Genomic DNA, 20,999 nt, shown 5'->3' with positions numbered 1-20,999 from the left:
TTCAATGTACTTTTTAGATAATTATGAGATTTTAAACAACCACTATCAAGCTACTTTTATCAAATGGTACCTGTGGATACCAAGATCAACCAATTCAGTGGCTAGGATATTCAAAAACAACAACTTTCTTTTTTCATACTGGAATATGCTGAAACTTTCTCTCTTCTTTACAAAACAGAGACATAAAAAATAATAAAAATAAAGTTTTGTACTAAACTAAATTTAAAAAAACATTAAAAAAGTTATAATTTTAAAAATTAGAGAATCAAATTAAATTTAAACACACCACTTATTTGGTGCATTTTCTAAGATGGTCTTCCTTTTAATTTTGTCTTTAGCCAACAAATACAAAGTAATTGGCTATTAATTTTAAAATTAAAGAACTCAATTGATAAAAAAAAGTCAATGGATAAAAAAAAAAAAAAACCACTCCTCTCCATAGCGCATTCTGAATATGTAAACATTGTTTAGCATGGTTACAATTTTTTGTTTTGTGTTTTAAAAATATTTTTAAAAATATTTAAATTTTATTTATTTATTTTAAATTAATATTTTTTAATCATTTTCATACGTTAATTTTAAAAATATTTTTTTAAAAATAAAAAAATATTATTTTAAAACATTTCTAAATAAAAAATATTTTAAAAATAAACATTCCTAAACCTTTCCATTTTGGTTTATTTTGGTGTGTGTATATATATATATATATATAAAAGCAACCGAGCCTTTTTTCCTTACTTTTTTTTCCTTCCAAACGGCGCCGTTTGGAACAAGGGAAGAAACCCCTAATTTCCAACACAAGCAGCCACACGCAGAAGAGAATACACACTCCCCTCTGCTCGTCTTCTCCTCTTCCCTTCACCCGACCTGCTTCTTCTCTCTAATCCACTGCTACTGCGTACTGACCTTCAATTTCAGTGCCCAACAGATCAAAGAGCTGCTGATATTTGCGAAAGCGGTGCCTACTTTCTATCAGGTTGGTTCATCATTCTTATTAACTTCTGCTATATATCTTGAACAGATTTTCATCATAGGTTGTTCCCTTATTGATTTAGACAAATGTGTGCCTCTTTCTCTGAGAGAGACCATGATGTACATAAACGCTCGGTCGGTCGATTCTTTTTTTTTGCTGGGCACACTTTCGGTGAACTGACACTGAAAGGAATTATTGACAATTTTTTTCCATTTATGTTATTTTATTTACGTACAGATTCTAATTGTTTTAACAAATTGAGAGTTATCCAATCACACTGGCAATCCTCCTCTACACTTTTTTGTTTGACAAACCTGATCCCAGTAAATCAAATATCGTCTTTATCCCCACCAAACAAACGTTTCCTTTTGGAACTTTCGTAGATTGCTTAGTATAGACTGCAATTGCTTAGTATAAACTGCGAACAGGAGGATCTGTAAGCCCTAAGCACTGACTGACAATACTTTTAATTTGTCAAGATGAAGGAATAAGACGTGCCGCCAACGGGTTACTCTAGGAAATGGGCCCTATCTCACTACCCTCATTAAACTATCACTCTGTCCCCGGAAAACATATTGATACTGATGTCATTGTACAATAACAACGTCTAATCTGTTCAATAATTAATAATCAACACAGGACGCAGCTCTTGCTCATCCAATCTCGGCTGGCTTTTGGCAAAAATGGAGTTCGTGAACCCTGAAGGTCTTCGTCTGGATGGTCGCCGCCCCATGGAAGTACAATCCACTTCTCTACCTTTTTGCTTGATTCCACTGTTTCTTCTCTGTCTTTGCTTATTTTATTTCCCTTTTACCTATTGCAGATGAGGCAACTTAGAGCACAAATCGGTGCTGTAGCCAAAGCAGACGGGTGTGTTTAATATTTCTAACCTCGGCTTCTTAAAATCAAAACAAAAATATTGAAGTAAAAAAAAAACTATCATTTATTTTGTAGCTCTGCTGTTTTTGAGATGGGAAATACTAAAGTAATTGCTGCCGTTTATGGACCTAGAGAGGTAGCTGCTACTCCTTTTATATTATCTTTTATCTCTCTTTTTTAACTACTTATTTGCTTTGGTTACTTCTATTTTTATTTTTCAGGTTCAAAATAGGAGCCAACAGATTAACGACCAAGCACTGGTAAAATTCTTTTATTACGAATTCAGCTAGTTTAATTCTTTTATTAATAAAATGCCTTTGTAATGATGTGTATTTTAGGTGCGGTGTGAGTACAGCATGGCTAATTTCAGTACAGGAGATCGGAGGCGAAAACCGAAGGGTGACAGGTACGCTATTCTTTCTTTTTTTTAATTTTTTGAAAATCTCTTGCTTGACTGTGCCTTTTTTTCGAGTTTTGGAATTGGTTGTTGTATGAGATTTTGAATGAGTTATTTGCTAGTGGGCAATCCAAATAACTTGAAGTTGACATCTTTGTTATTTCTGACACTGCTCTTTGGATTTTTTTGTGTCTGTCATTGTAAAGTACCAAGATTGCCTGTGAAAATGCCATTTTCAATTGTACAGATCGTTGGTTTATGTTTGAGATGTGTTTTCGTCGTGGCTAGTATTTTTGATTGGCTCCAAGAATCACAATATATTCTGCACTTCAAATCGATGTTACAATACACATTGTTGGGGTATTTTGATTTGTTATAGATGAAAGCATTCGCAGGCGATCAACAGAGATTTCGTTGGTTATTCGTCAGGCAATGGAAGAATGCATATTGACGAATCTAATGCCCCGTTCTCAGGTCCTTTTGCGGTTGCTTGAGATATTATCCCAACTCCAGTGGATGCTGATTCTTTTTTTTTTTACCTAAATTGTTTGCATATTTTGCAGATTGATATATATGTGCAAGTTCTCCAAGCTGATGGAGGTAACTTCGAAATCATTTATGAAAACCCAGCACTAACTCATTGATGTTTGCTATTCTTTTTTGTATTTATGTGCTTCTTTGACCTCTGTGCATAAGTTCAGATTCTGTTCATTTTATTGGTACATTAGGTATTGCTCCTCTTTTTCAAGATTTAAGAGAAAAAGCTCCTTAAATTCAGGCCATTATATATAAATTGCAAATATTGTTGCTGGTTTTTCAGTACATGGTCTTTATTGTAAGCTACCTACCTGCTAGTTCATGATAATAATGCCTGCAGAATTGTTAATGGTTACACTGCAACAACTTTGAAGGAAATTATTCTTCGTTTATTTTACTTTTCTTCATCTGAAAAAGAAACTTAGACAGGGTTAAATAAACAGGAAGTATTAAAGAGAGCCAAGAGAAGAAAATTGGAGCAAGTCGGACCTCTTCTCCTTGTCTCCAATTGAAATAGAATACATGCTTGGATATATTTGCTCTCTCCCTCAAATGTTTTTCCCTCACTCCCCAAACTCTAAAATGGCCAAAACAAATTATATGAGTCAAATAAATCAATCTTGTGCTGGTGCTAGTGCCGAGAGGCATGGACTTCAGAAACATCCATTGCTTTCTAAATAAGCTAAGCAACGCTTGAGGAGCCTGTTTCTCTAGTATTAATTATCGCACCACCACTGGAAATTTCCAAGATGCTTCACTATCTTGTAATCAATAAATTTCCATACTCAATAATGGAAAATTTGTGTCCATTAAGCCATATGTTGTCTGCAGGAACTAGATCTGCATGCATCAATGCTGCAACTTTGGCCTTAGCAGATGCAGGTATCCCCATGCGTGATCTTGTTACTTCTTGTAGTGCTGGATTCCTCAATAGCACTCCTCTTCTTGGTGAATTCTTCATGTCTCTCATTTGAATGTGCAGTTTTCTGTTTTCTACACTAATTGATTTTTATCATATTGAAGCTAACTTTCATTTTGTTGACCCAGATTTAAACTATGTTGAAGACAGTGCAGGAGGTCCTGATGTCACTGTTGGAATCCTACCCAAGTTGGACAAAGTGACACTTCTTCAGGTTTTTACGTGAATCTCTATTTCATATAATTGTCTCTGTTAATGTAAAACCCTTTGTTTCTTCCATGGTGATTTTAATCGTGAAAGTTATTGATCTGGACAAGTATGACTGGAAATTTTCATCATGGAAGTTACTCTTGAGTTGTGACAACAAGAATTTGTGGTGTGCAAATTTTTATCAAAAGTTGCCGTGTCATTTCTTTTCCTTCTAGCCACCTTTTGACACCCTCCTATCCCTCTAAATCTTCTTCACTGGTAAAAGGAAAAGTAAGATGAAAGTAAACACCAAATAGCCCTTGCTCTCATAGTGTGATCTGCCCCACTGTTTTGAATACAGCGTCCAGATGCTTCTTAATACCACTTCTATCACTCTTCTAATACAACTCTACAATGTTTTCAAACGTGAGAATCTATCATTTGTGTTCAGCATGATCCCGGTCTTTCAACTCCGCTGCAAGCGTGGGAATTAGAATTCTTACTTTTAGCAAAGCTTTAACTCCTAGACCCCTCATTTATGGTGTTTTTTTAATGCAGATGGATGCTAAGCTGCCAATTGATACCTTTGAAAATGTTATGCAACTTGCTGTTGAAGGCTGCAAGGCAATAGCAAATTACATTCGTGAAGTAAGTGATTGTTTGAATATGATTGAATGACCTATGCATCTTAACCATGTCTTAATGAAATCTATATATTGGCACGCATCTTAAACATTTTCATTATAGCTGAACTATTTATTGTGCACCTTTTGGAAGGTTTTGCTAGAGAATACCAAACAGCTGGAGTATCGACGTGGCTTGTAGTTCATAAAAAGGGTAAGAATTCTGGGCCACGTACTATCATATGCTTGTTACTTGACAAAAACAGACAGGGTTGACCGTATCTGCGTTTTTGTTCTTCAGGTATCGGGGCTCATATCCAAGCCCCAACCTTTGCCTGGTTATCGTTGGACTTTCAGTTGTCAAGTCATCACTTGAAATTTGTTGCATATACCGGAGTTGCCATCTCTTAAGTGAATTCAACTCCGTTAATTTGCTGAAGTCGTAGCTTACCGGGATGAGATAGTGGCCAGCATGTTCGTATTTATATTTTCATTTGTTGCTGGAAGTGCTTGGTTTGACCGGAAACGTTGAACTCATGATGCCCTGTACCATCATTTTTGAATTGTTGATACAATGCAGTAAATTTTGCAAGGAGTATGACATGAGGTGGTGCGGTTGTCAGTAACCTAGTAAAGGAGTTCTTGTAATTACCAGCTTTTTGACCCGCTATTCACCACGGCTGGATAAGTTTTTTTCTCAGTAAAAAAAATTTAAATATATAGGCTTTGGAAATTAAATGAACCACAGAGGTAAAATCAACCTTGTTTGGAAAAATATCTTCTTTTTTCCCACTAGCTTGCAAATTTCTATCCCGCGTTAATGGAAAAGAGGGAAATAACATGTTAAATTTGCTTGTCATTTCATCCCCTCTCTCCACCTAGAAATATATCAATATCAATCAATATTCATTATCTTTCCCTTCCAACAAATAATTTATTTTCCTTCATTCCATTTGTTATTTAATTCCAAACAAGTTAGATATAATTTCCCCCAAACAAAGACTTGGAAGCTGGAACTCGTGGCAAAATAATGTCAAGAAGCTGCCACTTGGGATTCTAAAAGATGGGGTTATAAGAAGAAGCATCTTTTGCCCTATACCTGAACCATGCTTACCACTTTGAATTGATTTTTATGATTGGATTTTTTAACAATTAGTTTTTTACTATAATGAATTTTTTAAATTGATTTTTTATATATATAATTTTATTTTTTAACATTAAATTGGTTGAGAATTTAGCTTTTTGATTGAACTCGAATCTAGAATTTTACAGTTACGAACTTAAGATATTAACCTGGGTTTTCTAGATATCAATATCAGATTTATCTTAACTAGAAATTTAAATTCTGTTGCAAATATTTTTAGACTCATCCAGTCCTGTACTAACATACCTCAAGATAGGCTGACATATATACATACATGCTGATTGACTTATCATCTTAATTAGCAACTGAGATGCGTTGATATCAAAAATATTTTTTAAAAAATAAAAAAAATATTATTTTAATATATTTTTAAGTGAAAATCACTTTAAAAAACAACCGCAACTATACTCCCAAACAGGTCAACACTGAATAATTTTTATGTTTTATTTTTAGTATACTTAATCTTAAATAGATAATCTACATTGAAAAATGATTTGTTGGTAAATTATTAACTTTTAATGACACGATTAATAAGAATAAATCTCAATCATAAAAAAAATGGTTGGAGAATATCTCCTAAATAATCACCAAGATGAATGAATATTTTAATTATTTATTTGAATTTAATAATTTGACTTTTACAACCAAAACTCAAATTACAAAAATCTTTTAAGCAAAATGTATTAATTGTTGTCTTAGTAACTTTTCATGCTATTATTCTGTATGGACGATTTGGATTTTAACACTCTCAATAATCTAAGGTAACATTCCATACTTACATGATACCAATAAATTAATCTCACTGCTGAAGAAATTATAACTTCAAAGCACATGAACGTTGACAAGAAAGGAGAAGAGACGTGTCGTACAAGGGTAAGCAACCAAACTAGCAATGGTCAATCAAAGGGGAGACAATCAGCAGAAAGCGAGCGATTGTTCGCCTGAAGATTATATATGACGAGGGAGGGGCCTGAGCTGTTCTGCCAGTACCCAGTCCATATGCGGAGTCAACTTTCTAGCTATGGAGCCATGGATTCAAATGGCCCGACCCGTATTACATGACGGGGCTTCACTTTACCTTCTTACTAGGTCCAAACCGGTCCTGAGGGCAGCCGCCAGCACTATGATGTCGGTGTTGATTCGTTGAATCCCATATAATTTCCTGATTATCGGTCTTTTTACGGCTCTGGACTTCAATCCCAAAGCTTTACTTTTACAAGAACAGAATACATCATCTGACCTTTTATCTGCGCTGACATCTCTTCCTGTACGCAAGCAAAAGTTTCGAGCCAATGGTGCAATCCTACTAATCCATCCACTAGAAACAAATATCAGCGTATGATGCTCTAAAGTTACACTTTAAATTTGTATGGACTACAATGGTGTGCGAGCCTGGTACGAACGGCGTGGAGTGGTTGACCATGTTGCCTAAATCAACTCTGGATGAAGTTTAAAAACTATAGATTGAAACCATTCCTGAAGAACTGAAAACTATAGATGGAAACCATCCCTGAAAAACTGATTTGAGTTTTTATGTTTAAAAAGTATTTTGAAAAAATTAAAAAAAAATTATTTATTTTATTTTAAATTAATTATTTTTTAATATTTTTAAGTCATTTTAATGCGTTGATATTAAAAATAATTTTTTAAAAATAAAAAAAATATCATTTTAATATATTTATAAATAAAATACACTTTAAAAAATAATCTAACCTTATTTTTAAATACCGTCAAAAAAGAACTCGTTAGGTATCCTAAAAAGTTTCCCAAACATTTTCTTTATTTTATCGCAAAGCGAGGCAAATAAGATCGGGGGCATTTCAAGCAGGAGCGAGTTACTTGTTTAAAATCATCTATTGTGAATTCTCTAGTTTCTCCGGCCCGCAGATATTATAACCCTACCGGGCTAGTTACAGGCAAATCAATTTCTCAGACCAGTGATCCGATCCATTCAGGAAAACGTTTTTCTTTCCTTTTTATCACTTCACCGCCTCAACTAAGCATATCCGTTTTCTAGCTAAACAGTTCCATGCACGGTCATCAGGCATGCCCACAAGTTTTCATTTTCTGTACCTCGTATACATCCACTGCACATGCCAGCATGCACGTTATGAAGAAACCCTCAGTTGGCAAGTTCTTGAAAATTTAAAATGGTGAGCCTTCGGTGACTCGCGCCACTTCAGGTTTCCAGCAAAGATGCGACCAAGTTCCACAGAGGATGCTTTACATGATCAGACGCCCAGTACCCAAAAAAAGACAATCGATTTCCTGCTGTATATAAGCATATTAATGGACATCTCAAATTTCAGTCATAATTCATGATGTAAATGAGATAATAATAGCAAGAGCATGTCTTGTATAGAAGCACGATCTTCTCGAGCTCATATCAAAGAGTGTCCACGTCACTATTTGATACAATTGCACAAACAGAAATATTTATAAATCACTAGTTCCCAAACCTTCCCTGAATGAGTTTCTAATTCTCTTCAATGTACATTACCTTTCAATGGCCATCCCAGCACTGAATATTGATAAAAACGCATCAGTTCTGCCATGAGAGAGCTACCTTAACATGTTAAAATTAAGAGTCTCGAGGATCGGCGCCAATCCTATTTAGATATTCTATCAACAGCTAAACTATTAACCGTAATTTTGGGCTTGTAATTATGCCAAAACTACATGGTTGCTTTGAAATATAAGATGAGGGACTGCAAGCAAACTACTTTCATCAGCCAGCAGCCACAGCATCAGCTCTGGGGCTTGCATCCATGAGTTGATGTAGCTTGGCACCAGAGTTGGAGCTTCGCTGCTCATCAATGTTGTTTAAAATTATTTCTTGCGTGGGTCCTAGTTGCGCATTCTTGAGTTTCTCCTGCTAATTGAACCACTCTAGAAGTTACAACATCGATAATTAAATACCAGCAAAAAGCTAAATAAATAAACAAACGACCTCCTGGACTAAAGGATTGACAAAGGGCTGAAAGGGCGTGTACCGTTAATGCTGCATTTTCAAGCCTTAGTTTCTGCGATTTCTCTGTAAACTGATCTATTTCTGATTTGAGTGTCATGTTCACTGTAGTCAACGTTTCTACTTTGTGTGCGAGTTCTTCAGCCTCGGCCTAGAGGGTCGAATACAAAGCACAATTTCAGTGATAAATTGATAGTCTAATGGAGAGATTTAAAATGACAACAGGATGTCTAGGGGGGGAAATGCAGCTACAAATCTACTCTACCTGCTTCCTTAATCTTGACCTTCTAGCAGATTCTCTGTTTGATTGCTTCCTCCTCTCTCGTTTCAGCTCCCGGTCATTCTGAGCATGCCACCAGAATTCATAAGAAAATGCTCAAGACAGGGCATATATACTATTCTAATTACAAACAAAAACTTTTGACAATAGCATATGTTCAGAGAGGCACAGAAGAAATGGTTGGGACAAATTAAGAGAGATTCGACAGCATATATTATACCGGTGACCAGGCTTCAGAAGGCAGCATGGCACCAGGTTGAGGAATAGTTGCAGGATTTGTCTTAGCAACATTCACACTAGGAGGGTTTCTGAGCTCCAATGCTTTGGTCATACCAGGATCAACAACTGCACCCAAAACCTTGTCAGTGGATGGATTCACCTCTCCAAGAAGAGGGCTACAATGTGTCTCTGTTTTTGTATCTCCACCTGTGGTATGATGATCTGAGTACAAAAATGATGCCCTATTTTTTGGTACACCGTACATAAATGAAGCTTAAAAACATTAAATTCAAGACAGAATGTGGATCGGCTATATTTGGTCCATTATCTATTCCCATCCCTGGGTCGTTTCTTTTGTGCTAGAAGCCTAGAATTCATTGCCATGCATGCATAAGTTCAATCACATGGAAAGTTTCCTCATCTAAGCATGCTGTGAGGCTTATCAACTATTGCCCTCAACAACATTGGTCATTCCTAAATAAAATATCATTATTTCAGTTTCCAAGATTTTGCCTAAAAAGAAGTCATTCTTCAATTGACACTACCATATTGAATGATGAAGAGCACTACAACACGGCCCTCACATCTGATAACCATCCCTTTGCAAATGAACACTTTTTGGTAAACTGTTCTGGTCAATATAGACACTAGCTTTGTCATTTCACAACTTGCAACGTGGTCAAATGCGATGCACAAAACAGGAAAAGAACAAATGCTACTAAAAATTGAGTTTCTAGGTCAACACTCTCAGTGAAGGATGAGATTATACCAACAGTTGGTGTTCCCTCACGGCTCCTTTTCTTTCCCTAACAAAAGAAGCGGTAAAGATTACAGTTAACATTCAGAAACATATTAAATTTTGAAGCATGCAAACACTCATGAAAGATAAAAGGGCTCACCCTAGCTGTATTCCCATCACTTCCATCACTGGAACCTTCTGTCTCCATGCTGTACATGGCAAAACAATTGAAAGTCGGTCAAGAAAGTCTCTCAAAGACCACCAAATTGGTCACCCAGACAAAAAAGCTAAGCTAAGCTAAGCTGAAACAAAACTTGAAAGAAAATTTGGAAGGGGGTGAGTCGGTGCCAGTTTCAAACCTCTGAGGTAGCCTACTCCCACCCTCTGCACTCTCAGCATCACCATTGCCTATTGACATTGCAAGCCCATCAAACCCTTTCAACTTCTTCATTAAACCCTGATCAGTATTTCCTGAAGATTTTGTAGGTGTTTCTGCACTCAAAGGGGTATGAGCCTGCATAATTGTACAAGAATTACATATGCTTACACAGTGAAGGCAAATCAGTTTCTGTATTTCCAACTGATGCATTTCTATCTCATTTTGTTTAACTGATATTGAATACAGATAGAATTGGAATTGGAAGAGTAAAAAAGGAAATTTCCAAAGAGCAGGCTTCACTTACAGCAGGAGATGACAGAACCCCAGGACCATGCGGATGGGATCCCTGGGAATTGAATAGAATGGAACTATAAGCATGTTATAAACTCTCCAATAATTACACTACAACTTTGAGTATTCTGTTGAAACTTTGATCATAACTTATCCAGCCATTCTCTAAGTTAGAAAGCATTGTAACACTCCTTGAATAATATCAACAACCAAGTTGTTGAAAAAATGCAGACTTACAATCGGAACAGCCGGATGTGCATACACTCCTCCATGTGAATAGATTGCTGCATATGGTGCCCCATAAGTAGCCATCATAGGCTGGAAGAATTCAAAGTTAAAAGTCCATATCAGTGCTCAAGTCTTCAATTTACTTCATTACTTCTGAAGTACCAAGAAGAAATAGAAAATTGCTGGCAATCTTGAAAGAAAAATACATCCCTTCAAGAGCTTTGAGTAATACCTGCGGCGGGCCCCACATATAAGGATGGGGGGCATGGCCAGATGCCACACCCGAGTTGTAATATGGTGGGAGAGCCACTCGGGATCCATAATATGCCTAAAGATGATACAAATTCACTTAGTATCACAATTGAATTGAAAGTGTCACAAAAAAGAGAAGGCATAGCTGAATATGCTGGTGATGTCTCGACTCTAAACCACTAAATGAAAAGGCAGAAAACAAATGCAAGCATTAAGTAGATAACCTGAATAGCTGCCCAATCAGGATATACATGAATGCTGGTCTGATCCTGCCAACACAAAAGGATTGACCAATACTCAGAAAAAAAATTGCACGTAAATCACAGCAAACTAATCAAGGCCTTATTTGTTTGGTGGAAAGTGTTTTCCTCGAAAACATGACGTTCTCATGTTTAACTACATTATGAAAAATTGATCAATGAAATACTTTCCAGTTAAAAAAAAAAACATATGTTTTAGATGAAGGAAAGTGTTTTCTTATTTAAAATATTGGAAAACACTTTTCATGAAGGGCCCAAAAACTAAAGTGGTACAATACTTTATTATTATTATTATTATTACAAACAATAATATATTAATAAAATAATAAAATAAAATAATTTAAAATATAATATTATTAGAAAATAATAAATTACTAATATATTTATATAGAAAATAATATATTAGGATATATTAATATACAATATATAAGTATATTAATTTGATATATCAGTGCATACAATACTTTAATTTAGATAATATTGCTAGAAAATAAATTTGAATATAAAACATATTGTATTATACAATAATCATACATTTAAATCATATAAATTGCTACATAAAATTAGGATATAAAATTAGGATACCATACAAAAAAAATTTATTTTCAATGTTCTCCAAACAACAAAAATTAGTTACAAGTCTATAATATTATATTTAAAATATTTATATTATATGTATAGTTACATTTTGTAAAATAAACTATAAATAAATATATTACATAATAAATAAATTTTTTCTACCATTACACTTTTTATACCTTATTCTTTTAATGTATGTGGTCAAATAGTTAAATTGAATGTTTTATATATGTTAGATAAACTTAAAAAAAAATTAAAACATTAATAAGTGATTTTTCAATTCATTTTTCATTCCAATTTATTTTTCATGACATTCTTGGACATCATAAACTAAGATTTTTTTGCTCAAAAAAAGGTAAAAGAATGTGACGATATCAATTTCCACCACTGAAATGTAAATACTTCTCAGCTTACTTGTTGGGCAGGAGAAGATTTATCAGACGCAGAAGACTTTCCCTCTTCATTGTTTCCCATGGTAAAACACCAAAAAAAATAAAAATCCTTACTTAATTTGGAGATGATACGCCAAAACTGCTTTAACTCTCTCACCTGCAACAAAAGGAGACAGGTTAGCAAAGGTGTGGGAGCAGAGTGTGAACATATTGAAGAAAAACAGAAGATAATGATTGAATCATGACACATCTAATCATTCAAATTGAGCCATTGCACAATTTCTAGATTCACTAAAGACCCGCAACTTCTAGAGTCAAGGTCTGTCAAAAAAGTCAGAAACCAGCTATCCCAATATGAAACAGCTTTGTGTCGGGGGGAAGACACCACTGATTTTCACTTGATAAAAACTAATTTTATGTACGAATCCGGTACAGTGAAAGATAGGGTTTTCCTCAGCTCTTTTCAGACAAGGGAAAATGAAACACTGTTTAAGAAACTGTGTAATTTACAGATAAAATCATAAAACTTTGAAAGATAATCCATTCACTGGCTTCTGTTCAGTGATACATCGGATCATTAACTATCGACAGCTGAGCACACCATAAACATCATTAAGGATGTGTTTCTGAACTTCTTTCATGAATTTCAATATTTAATTTTGTAAATATTTTCACCCTCGATTAAAAAGTTCAACTCCGTTGAAAATTTTTATGGAATCTGAGGGTATTAAAGTCTTTCCACAATACCATTGGATCACAAGAAAGTGACGCACACAAACACCAAATCCTTCACCAGGGGTATTATCCGTGAATAGAATGACTAAAATACCCCTACAAGTTTAGCTGGAAATCTAAAATCTTTCTACACCTGCACGATCAGGTTCTGGCTAATAATTTTATCGGGACAGCTTCAGTTATAAACTATTTCGATTCTTTCTCGCAGATTTGGAGAGAAAAAAGGAGAGAAAGCAAACCTTAGAAGTACAAGAATTATTAGCAAATTCTCTGTTTCGACCCTAAACAAAGAAAATTGTGGGATCCAGAAAGTTGCTAAACTGATTCTCTGTTTGGATGATACGAAAAGGAAAGAAAGTTTTTCCAAAAACATTTACAATTAACAAAACAAAATTGATTCTATGTTTTATTCGTTCCCAGACTCGAAATGGAACAGCTATCAGTAGTTTTGATTTTTCATGCTAACATGTCTCGAAACTTTCAGTTTCCTCGCCTTTCTTACATTTTCTCACTAGCCAAGCAAAAACTTACACCATTAATAAAATAAAAAAGAAATCTTCAAAACACCACGGGATTTTAAGAAAAAGAGGAGAGAGAACTCCAGGTTCTACATACCTTCCAATTCTCAGATCATAAATCTCCTTATCCTTACAGATAACAAGCTGTGAACTCCGGAGACTTGAAAAAATGCTCACTCTGTATTCAATTTTACACGAAGAAGGAAGCAACATAGATTAGAAAACCTGTCACTAGCTTCACAGACTCTGCATTTTTTTTTTCTTCTCTTTCTTAAAAAACAGAGGGGGAAATGCAAGTTCAATTTTTTTTAGACGGAGAGAAAACAGGGAGAGAGAGATTATGGAGGGGAGGAGAAAGAGGGAGCTCCAGGGCAACATCCACGTCATGAGACACGTGTAACATGTCAGGGAAGCGTATTAGTACAGCAGGATATACGATGGGGGGTATGGTGGTTGTTGAGCTGGCCCATTGATATTTGTGCTGGCTAAACTTATTGTTTATTTCCAACGTCACCTCCGGCCGTAAACGTGTTAGCAAATGACTCGATGTACGCGTCTCTCTAATTTAGGGGGCCCACCCTATTCCACCCGTCATGTGCCTTACGTGGTCTCTTTTTTACTTATTTAAATAAAATAATCTTTCCTTTTTTTAATTTTCCCTAAAAGAAAAGATTTAACTCTATTGAATAGATCCTTTGGAATCCACGAGTGGCCATTCATCGACGGGCTAATTGGGGGGGGGGGGGGGGTTACACCACATTTCTCAACCGGGCCCACATTTCTTTTAACTATATGCATAAATATGATATATCATATACGATTTGCTTGCAACTTTTCCTGTGATTTGGTAATTAATTTAATCCATGAAGCTTCTTCTCTCTTATTTGATGTCATCCTTTAGCTGGCCTGTGCTTTACCATCTGTAAATCAAAATATCATGTGATAAAATCAAAAGTGCATTCAACCTGTTTGATATTTGGATATGGGTTTTTTTTTTCATTTTCAACTTAATTGAAAGTTGAAGAGAGCCAAGGGAAATGGGATTTTTTGGTTTTGTTTGGAATCCTACTATCCCTGTGCTCTGTGTTTTCACCTTGTAGTTATCTTCAAGAGGTGCAGCAGAGGATAAGTCATTTACTTATGAGGTACCTTTTGTTCTTAAAACATGCTGGATCTTTCTTCTTCTTTTTCACAGCTAGTGATGAATGATAGGTTATAGTGTGTATAGTTGTGAGAATCATCAAATGCATGAGAGTTCTTTGACGGTGGTTTCTGGAGCATCGTTTTGGTGAAAGCTACAGTACTGTAATTGGAAAAACAAGAAAAGAGAGTCCTACCAGGAATTCCATGAAGATGTTAGCTTTTATCCCTTTCATCTCAAAATTTTAGGTGTACTAATCTTTTGTTTAGCGTGCTGCTGTATTTACAAATCGAGAGCTGTATACTGATTGATGCTCTGCCGCTTGTGTTGTTACTGTTATGGATGAGCTATGTGCCTATGTTCCTAGCATTCTCTTCATCTTTTTTTGTCTAGATAAATGAGTTTCTGAACAGGTGGCGGATCGGATAAGAGGCGGATCGGATAAGAAAACTTGAACGTAATTTTTTTTATATATATATAACAGAGAACTACATGGTATTATTATTAAATTCAATATAGTGATTCATCCCTAAATCTTTCAATTTGATTTGTTGTTTAACCAGGATGAGTTAGTTGACATCATCTAATCATCTTGGTTTGTCCAAAAATAATTTATTTAAATAAAAATAAATAAAGATAAAATTTATAATAAAATTAACATCAAAAAAATATTACTAAACTTCTTATTTAACACGGGTTTAATGTAAAAGTTACATAATATTATATAATGAGCTTAATTTATCAAAAAACAACTTGATCAAATAAAATAATAAAATTAATAGAAAAAAATGTATTGATCCAATTGTCTGACCACATTCTAAAAATAAATGGTGTGACATGTATTAGTATACAAAATTATTGTAAATATAGCATGTTGTGTAATGTAGTATATTTTATAGTAATACTATCTAAATTAAAGTGTGATATGAACTAATATATAAAATTAATATAATATTATATATTGATATTTTCTTTCTTGAATGATTTATTTTCTAGAAATGCTGTATATTTTAAAATATGTTATTAATATGCTATTGTGTGCAAACAATTAAATGTTGTATCATTTTAGTTTTAAAATTCTCCATGAAGAGTAATTTTTACTATTTTAAATTATAAAATACTCTTCTCAATCCATATTTTTTTCCTAGAAAATTAAGTTTCATTTACCAGTTTTTTAAATAATGTAATCAGATGAGAAAAGGTGAGGAAAGTATATTTTTTAATGGACAAACAAATACCTAAAATTAATAGTTTTATGACATTTTAATGAGAAAAAACAAATATCTCAATCCGTATTTTTGCCCCTTGTTGTTCAGGCAACTAGCTGTTACAACATGAACTAATGTTCTCACAATTAGTCTCTGTCCTGTCATAAACTAATGGTGTGTGTGTGTGTAACGTGAAGAAAGATTGTACTGCTCTATTCTATTTTAAACAGGTACAGTCTGCCCAGAAGAACAACATACGAAGAAACAGCTAAACGTTTCGAGATTTATTCTTTTCTTGCACAAACTTGACCTTTCGGGCTCGATTCCGATGATTCTATTTATTCAATACCAAGCAGTCCCTTTATATTTTCGTTGGCTCATGCAGATTCTTTGTTTATGGTGCATTCGTACGAGACTTGTTGCTGTTGAATTTTAAACTAAAATTTCATGTTCAACTAAAACATGTTTTAGGATGTGATGTATTATAAAAGATTGATTACGAGAACCCTTCTTCCTATTATCGTTTTGTTTTTAAATTGTGACCGCTTAATTTTAAGTTTATGAGACTCTTTAGTTCTCTTCATGAACCTAAAGAAAATATTTTAATTTTTCTTCTTTCTAAGAAATATTTTTACATGAAAAAATTAAAAATTAAAATATATTAAAAAACTATTTTCATATTTTTTATTTAAAAAATATATTTTATGTAATCGGAACGTTTTAATGGTTCGTTTTCTACCCATCTAAACAAGGAGAAGGAAAATTAAAATCTGTCCTCTTTTTTTTTGGTTCCGGTCCCCCCTGGCTTGCTTATTTATCTTTTGTTGGATTAAAAAAATCGGGTGTTCATCTTTATGGACGAATCCACGACGCCAGCATCAGTGACGATTTTGAACCGTTGGATTTAAATAAAACGATAAATAGTTCCATTAAATCCAACTGTAATGACTCAACCAGTCTGATTCTTTACTATTAGATAATGTATTAAATAATTTAAATAATTTAGAAACAAGGATAATTTTTTAATCTTTTAATTTTAATAATCTAATTTATTTTTCCTTACTAAAATAGCTGATAAGCAAATAGTTCCATTAAAGATTTCACCAATGGTTGATGAGGAGATATTAACTTCAAAAGGATATACATTGATGTGCTTATATAAAGGATTGAAGATATTGATTTTTTCTAATAATTGTGAAAACCGGTAATCATGATAATGTAATTACTTGTAGTGATTATATTGATCTTATATGTTATATAGGTACCTTATTTTGAAGGCATCAATCCTCAAAAAACAAGTTATTGATGATATATATATATATATATAATGACCATTATAATGTTATAAATTTAATTTTTATTATGACTCTAATATAAATATATTTTAAAGTCAACAATATAATTTTTTCATGATAATTTTAATAAAATAAAAAAAATTTATAATTATATTATTACAAATACATAATATATTTAATTACTATAAATTATAATTTTGATTTTTTAAAGAAAAAAAGTGTAATATTCATGCATTTCTTTTTGAATTTTTTATTGAAAAGAAAAACTAAACAAACATAGTTTTAAAACTCGGCCCGGCGGGTCGACACGGGGCTGGAACCAGGTCGGGTTTAAGAAAAAATCAGCTTGGGATTTGGCCCAGCAAAACCCGGTCGACTCGGAGGGTTGACCCTGGACCGGTAAGACCCGGGTAAACCCAGATGAGACCCGACTGTTTATATATATATATATATATATATACAAGTAAAACGTCACCGTTTTAGCCTTTTATTGTGAACCCATTTGCAACATGAAGATAGAAAACCTAAACTCTTCAATTTGTAAAGCCACATCAGTTGCAAAAAAAGAGCTGAGGAATTTAAAGTCTGAAAACTGTTTTTGCCTTTGCTTCCTCCTCAAATCTTAAAATCTTCTCGGCATGTAATGGGGAGAGAGATGCAAGTCGGGTGGTGGTGGTAGATGTCGTGAGTTGGTGGATGGATATGTTGGCGGTGCAGGGAGAGTTTGTTGAGCGGTTGTTTAGAAGGGGTCAGATCTTGTGGTGATAATAGTGATCTAGTTTTGATTTGTGTGAGTGTGGATTAGGGGCTTTCATGGTGAAAATCGACGCACGTTGGCAAAGGAAGGATTTTGAGGGCGAAGAATGGGGAAGATTAAAGAGAAAATGAAATAGTGGGTTTGTTGTTATTACGTGGAGGTGGCAAATTAGAGAGATTGAGGAAGTAGTGCACGTTAGCCAGGCAATTATCTTGGGGATAGAGGATGAGAGAAAGAAAAATGATGTTTTTTTAGTGGCGTGGTTTTGTGGATTGCTGAAAAAGTAGGTGCACGGGACAAGAGGTGGTGTTTACTATTAATGGACAGCTTTTGGAGTTTTATCAGAGAGATTTAAAGTTAGTGGAATTTGATTTTTTTATTGACTCGGATCAACCTATCGGACTTGTGACTTGATTATTATAATGGGTTGATAACCAGATTGAGTTTAGAAACTATGTAAACAAATATTGAAAATGAAAAAGAAAAACATTTTTTTGTTAGTGAACCGTGTCTTTTGCAAAAAGTTGGAGAAGAAAACATAAACCGTCATTATTTTGCTAAACAACTTGCCAAATTTGGCTCCACGACTTACCATATAAAACAAACAGCACGTGGATTTGCTTCGTGATATCCTTCGTTCACTTTTACGAAAAAGGACAGCACTAAGGTGGCCTTGTGACTAGCCTTCTTCTCCCAAGATGTAATATCACTTTGCTGATATGGCAGGCTATTGATGGCGTTTTGGCCGTCCATTATTTTCTTTTACTTTCTTTGTTTTTGCGGTGTAATTTTATTTCTGAAAAATTTTATTTTCATTTTATTTTAAATTTTCATTTTATTTTAATGTTTTTAGATTATTTTTACGTGTTAATGTGAAAATAAAATTTTAAAAATAAAAAATATTTTCAAATTTTTTTAAATAAAAAAAATAAAAAAAACAATTTATATCATAATCTTAAATTCGCTATAATAATCTTTTTTATACGCTACAGTGCCAAATCAGGACGAGCACAGAACCACGTGTATCCCGAAAGTTCATTCATGGTGCATAGATGATTGGTTCATATGTAAATAAAATAATTATATAGTTTGAGATTTTAGATGAAGCATCCCTGTGATCGAAATTGACTACCAACCATGTTACAAAATTAAAAGGCTATTCTACCCCTTTTTTTATATTTTATAATAGGGTATTTTTTAAAACTCATGAAGATCTGAACTCTTGGCATGCTTGCACTAGTAGCCGAAGTATTTTGACTAACATAATAACGACATCTTTATAATACTATTTGCGATGTTAAAACGCACTGTTAACAATGACAATTTTTCGGCGGGATACCCTTTTGGGTTGATTTTAACTTAGTCCTTGTAATTTTACAAGATGAACTAATTATTTTAGGTAGTTTCAAAATTTATATTTTAACCCTTGTTTTGTTAAATATAATAAAAAATCAAGTCCTTTTTCTTGTCAATATTAGGACTCTTTCTTCAATTTTTGTAGGTTCATTGAAAAGAGAGGAGTTTTTTTTTTGTTTTTATCACAACAAAAAAAATAGTAAAGTAACATAGTGAAAAAAATAATTTGAAATCTAGCACAATTTCACAAGTTGCGGATGCTATATATGACACGCAAGTCACTTATACCATTTGCGGCACGCAAGCCATAGATGACATATGTGACTTCACTTTAAATTTAAACTCAAAGATCCTTTTATTCCTATTCTTTTTTTTTCCCCTCATTTCTCTCTCCCCACAACCACCTGCCCCCCCTCTCAAACCACCATTTGCAACCTTTCTCTCTCTCCCCCCACCACAAAAAACACACACATCAGCACTACATCACCTGTCTTTCTCTAGCCACATATTGGCGGCCATCTTTCTCTCTCCATAATGATGACTCTTTTTTTTTTCTAGCCAAAACATTCATCACCGGTCACCATCACCACCTACATTTTATATTTAGAGGTATATTGAACACTCCCTCCTATTAATTTGATGTAATTTATGTTTAATGTGTGTTAATTTGATTTTATAGAATGTTAGGGTTTTGAATTATGGATTGGGTCAATTAGATTTAATTTAAGTTAATAATTAGCTTGTTTTGTTAATGATTTTGAGTTGTTGTTGATTGTGAATTAACAAAATTTTGTGATGAGATAGTTAGTGTTGATTTAAGTTAAATTATGGATTATACTGAATTACATATAAATTAATAATATTAGCTATGAAATACATGAATTTGATTGATAATTTTATCATGATAGCGAAATTTGATGAATGTAGGTGTTTGCCGATTAATTTAATGATTTTAGGTTTTAGATTATTATATTATCGTTATGGTTTTGTTGATAAGTTATGCACTTTGATTAACTCTATAATATAAATAAATTAGAATTGTATTTTATTGTGTTGTGTTGTTTGACATAATATTTGATAATTTAGGAATATTATGCTTTTATGGTGGTATCATTATCAATGCCGATAATGCTATCACTTATAATGGAGGAAGTCATGAATTCCTAACTGCTACCTCATATATGTTATTTAACGAGTTATCTAGAGTGTTATATGATTGACTTGGCTGAAATATATTTGAAATAGAAGTTGAAATTACTTTAAGGATATTGCAAACCGAGGTAAGTTAAGCTCGTTATGTCAGTGTACCAACCTGCAGTGACAAGAGTGTGAATTCAATGTTTGAGTTTGCGAGAATTAATGAGATTAATATGGTGGAGCTCTACTTGAATAGGAGACCTGGATGAGGAAACTCTTTTAATATAGGGTGGATCAGGGTTCCAAGTAACTCTCAAAGAACCACACATGCATTATGAGCAGTTGATTCATTTAGGTTAGGTGTCAATGCTAGTAGACAAATGTCGGTACATGAAATTGTTAATATGGAATATCAGTTGGGCATGGTATCTGTTTTATATTGCTATAGAGAGTCCAAAACAAGTGATGATGAGATGATCATCGCATTGATAAAGTTGAGGTTGAGGGAGAAAATGGGTTAGTTGAGTTTGTTAATAAATACATGGCACCTCCTACCTTTTAATTTGAGGTTGTGAGTGTGAATGACCAATACAGATGCAATGAT

General features: G+C 33.7%; 2 protein-coding genes across 13 annotated transcripts; one reads left to right on the top strand and one right to left on the bottom strand.

Moving 5' to 3' along the window:
- Nucleotides 1-756: 756 nt before the first annotated feature.
- On the top strand, nucleotides 757-5,143 carry LOC7492754 (exosome complex component RRP41 homolog). 2 transcript variants are annotated; one of them, XM_002320809.4, is made up of 13 exons: nucleotides 757-976; nucleotides 1,613-1,710; nucleotides 1,797-1,843; nucleotides 1,928-1,988; nucleotides 2,074-2,112; nucleotides 2,191-2,258; nucleotides 2,645-2,723; nucleotides 2,813-2,849; nucleotides 3,618-3,734; nucleotides 3,834-3,919; nucleotides 4,453-4,542; nucleotides 4,672-4,731; nucleotides 4,819-5,143. In XM_002320809.4, exons 2-12 carry the CDS (start codon nucleotides 1,657-1,659, stop codon nucleotides 4,717-4,719), a joined length of 726 nt encoding a protein of 241 aa, XP_002320845.1. In that variant the 5' UTR covers nucleotides 757-976; nucleotides 1,613-1,656; the 3' UTR covers nucleotides 4,720-4,731; nucleotides 4,819-5,143. The 2 variants fall into 2 exon arrangements, with proteins under 2 accessions (XP_002320845.1, XP_024440159.1); XM_024584391.2 differs by lacking the exon at nucleotides 757-976 and having other exon boundaries at nucleotides 2,629-2,723.
- Nucleotides 5,144-7,997: 2,854 nt separating this feature from the next.
- On the bottom strand, nucleotides 7,998-13,910 carry LOC7494132 (common plant regulatory factor 1). 11 transcript variants are annotated; one of them, XM_024585481.2, is made up of 13 exons: nucleotides 13,599-13,908; nucleotides 12,271-12,405; nucleotides 11,242-11,286; nucleotides 10,998-11,093; nucleotides 10,775-10,855; nucleotides 10,551-10,592; nucleotides 10,227-10,381; nucleotides 10,028-10,076; nucleotides 9,898-9,934; nucleotides 9,130-9,350; nucleotides 8,895-8,972; nucleotides 8,655-8,780; nucleotides 7,998-8,550 (listed from the first exon to the last, which is right to left on the bottom strand). In XM_024585481.2, the coding sequence occupies exons 2-13, from the start codon at nucleotides 12,328-12,330 to the stop codon at nucleotides 8,509-8,511; spliced, it is 1,032 nt and encodes a 343-aa protein (XP_024441249.1). In that variant the 5' UTR covers nucleotides 12,331-12,405; nucleotides 13,599-13,908; the 3' UTR covers nucleotides 7,998-8,508. The 11 variants fall into 11 exon arrangements, with proteins under 11 accessions (XP_024441249.1, XP_024441242.1, XP_024441244.1 ...); XM_024585474.2 differs by having other exon boundaries at nucleotides 7,998-8,536; XM_024585476.2 differs by having other exon boundaries at nucleotides 7,998-8,536; nucleotides 9,130-9,335; nucleotides 13,599-13,907.
- Nucleotides 13,911-20,999: the final 7,089 nt, after the last annotated feature.

This window comes from Populus trichocarpa, chromosome 14 (genome assembly GCF_000002775.5).
Source record: "Populus trichocarpa isolate Nisqually-1 chromosome 14, P.trichocarpa_v4.1, whole genome shotgun sequence".
NCBI lineage: Eukaryota > Viridiplantae > Streptophyta > Magnoliopsida > Malpighiales > Salicaceae > Populus > Populus trichocarpa.
Note: the sequence above shows the minus strand (reverse complement) of the source record. Positions and strands in the feature narration are given on the sequence as shown.

Coding starts and splice junctions, on each gene's coding strand:
- LOC7492754 (XM_002320809.4), top strand. CDS start 1,657: ATGGAGTTCGTGAACCCTGAAGGTCTTCGTCTGGATGGTCGCCGCCCC. Junction 1,989..2,073: donor CCGTTTATGGACCTAGAGAG/GTAGCTGCTACT, acceptor TTTATTTTTCAG/GTTCAAAATAGGAGCCAACA. Junction 3,920..4,452: donor ACAAAGTGACACTTCTTCAG/GTTTTTACGTGA, acceptor TTTTTAATGCAG/ATGGATGCTAAGCTGCCAAT.
- LOC7494132 (XM_024585474.2), bottom strand. CDS start 12,330: ATGGGAAACAATGAAGAGGGAAAGTCTTCTGCGTCTGATAAATCTTCT. Junction 8,781..8,894: donor GGTCAAGATTAAGGAAGCAG/GTAGAGTAGATT, acceptor TCGACCCTCTAG/GCCGAGGCTGAAGAACTCGC. Junction 8,537..8,654: donor TTGAAAATGCAGCATTAACG/GTACACGCCCTT, acceptor TGGTTCAATTAG/CAGGAGAAACTCAAGAATGC.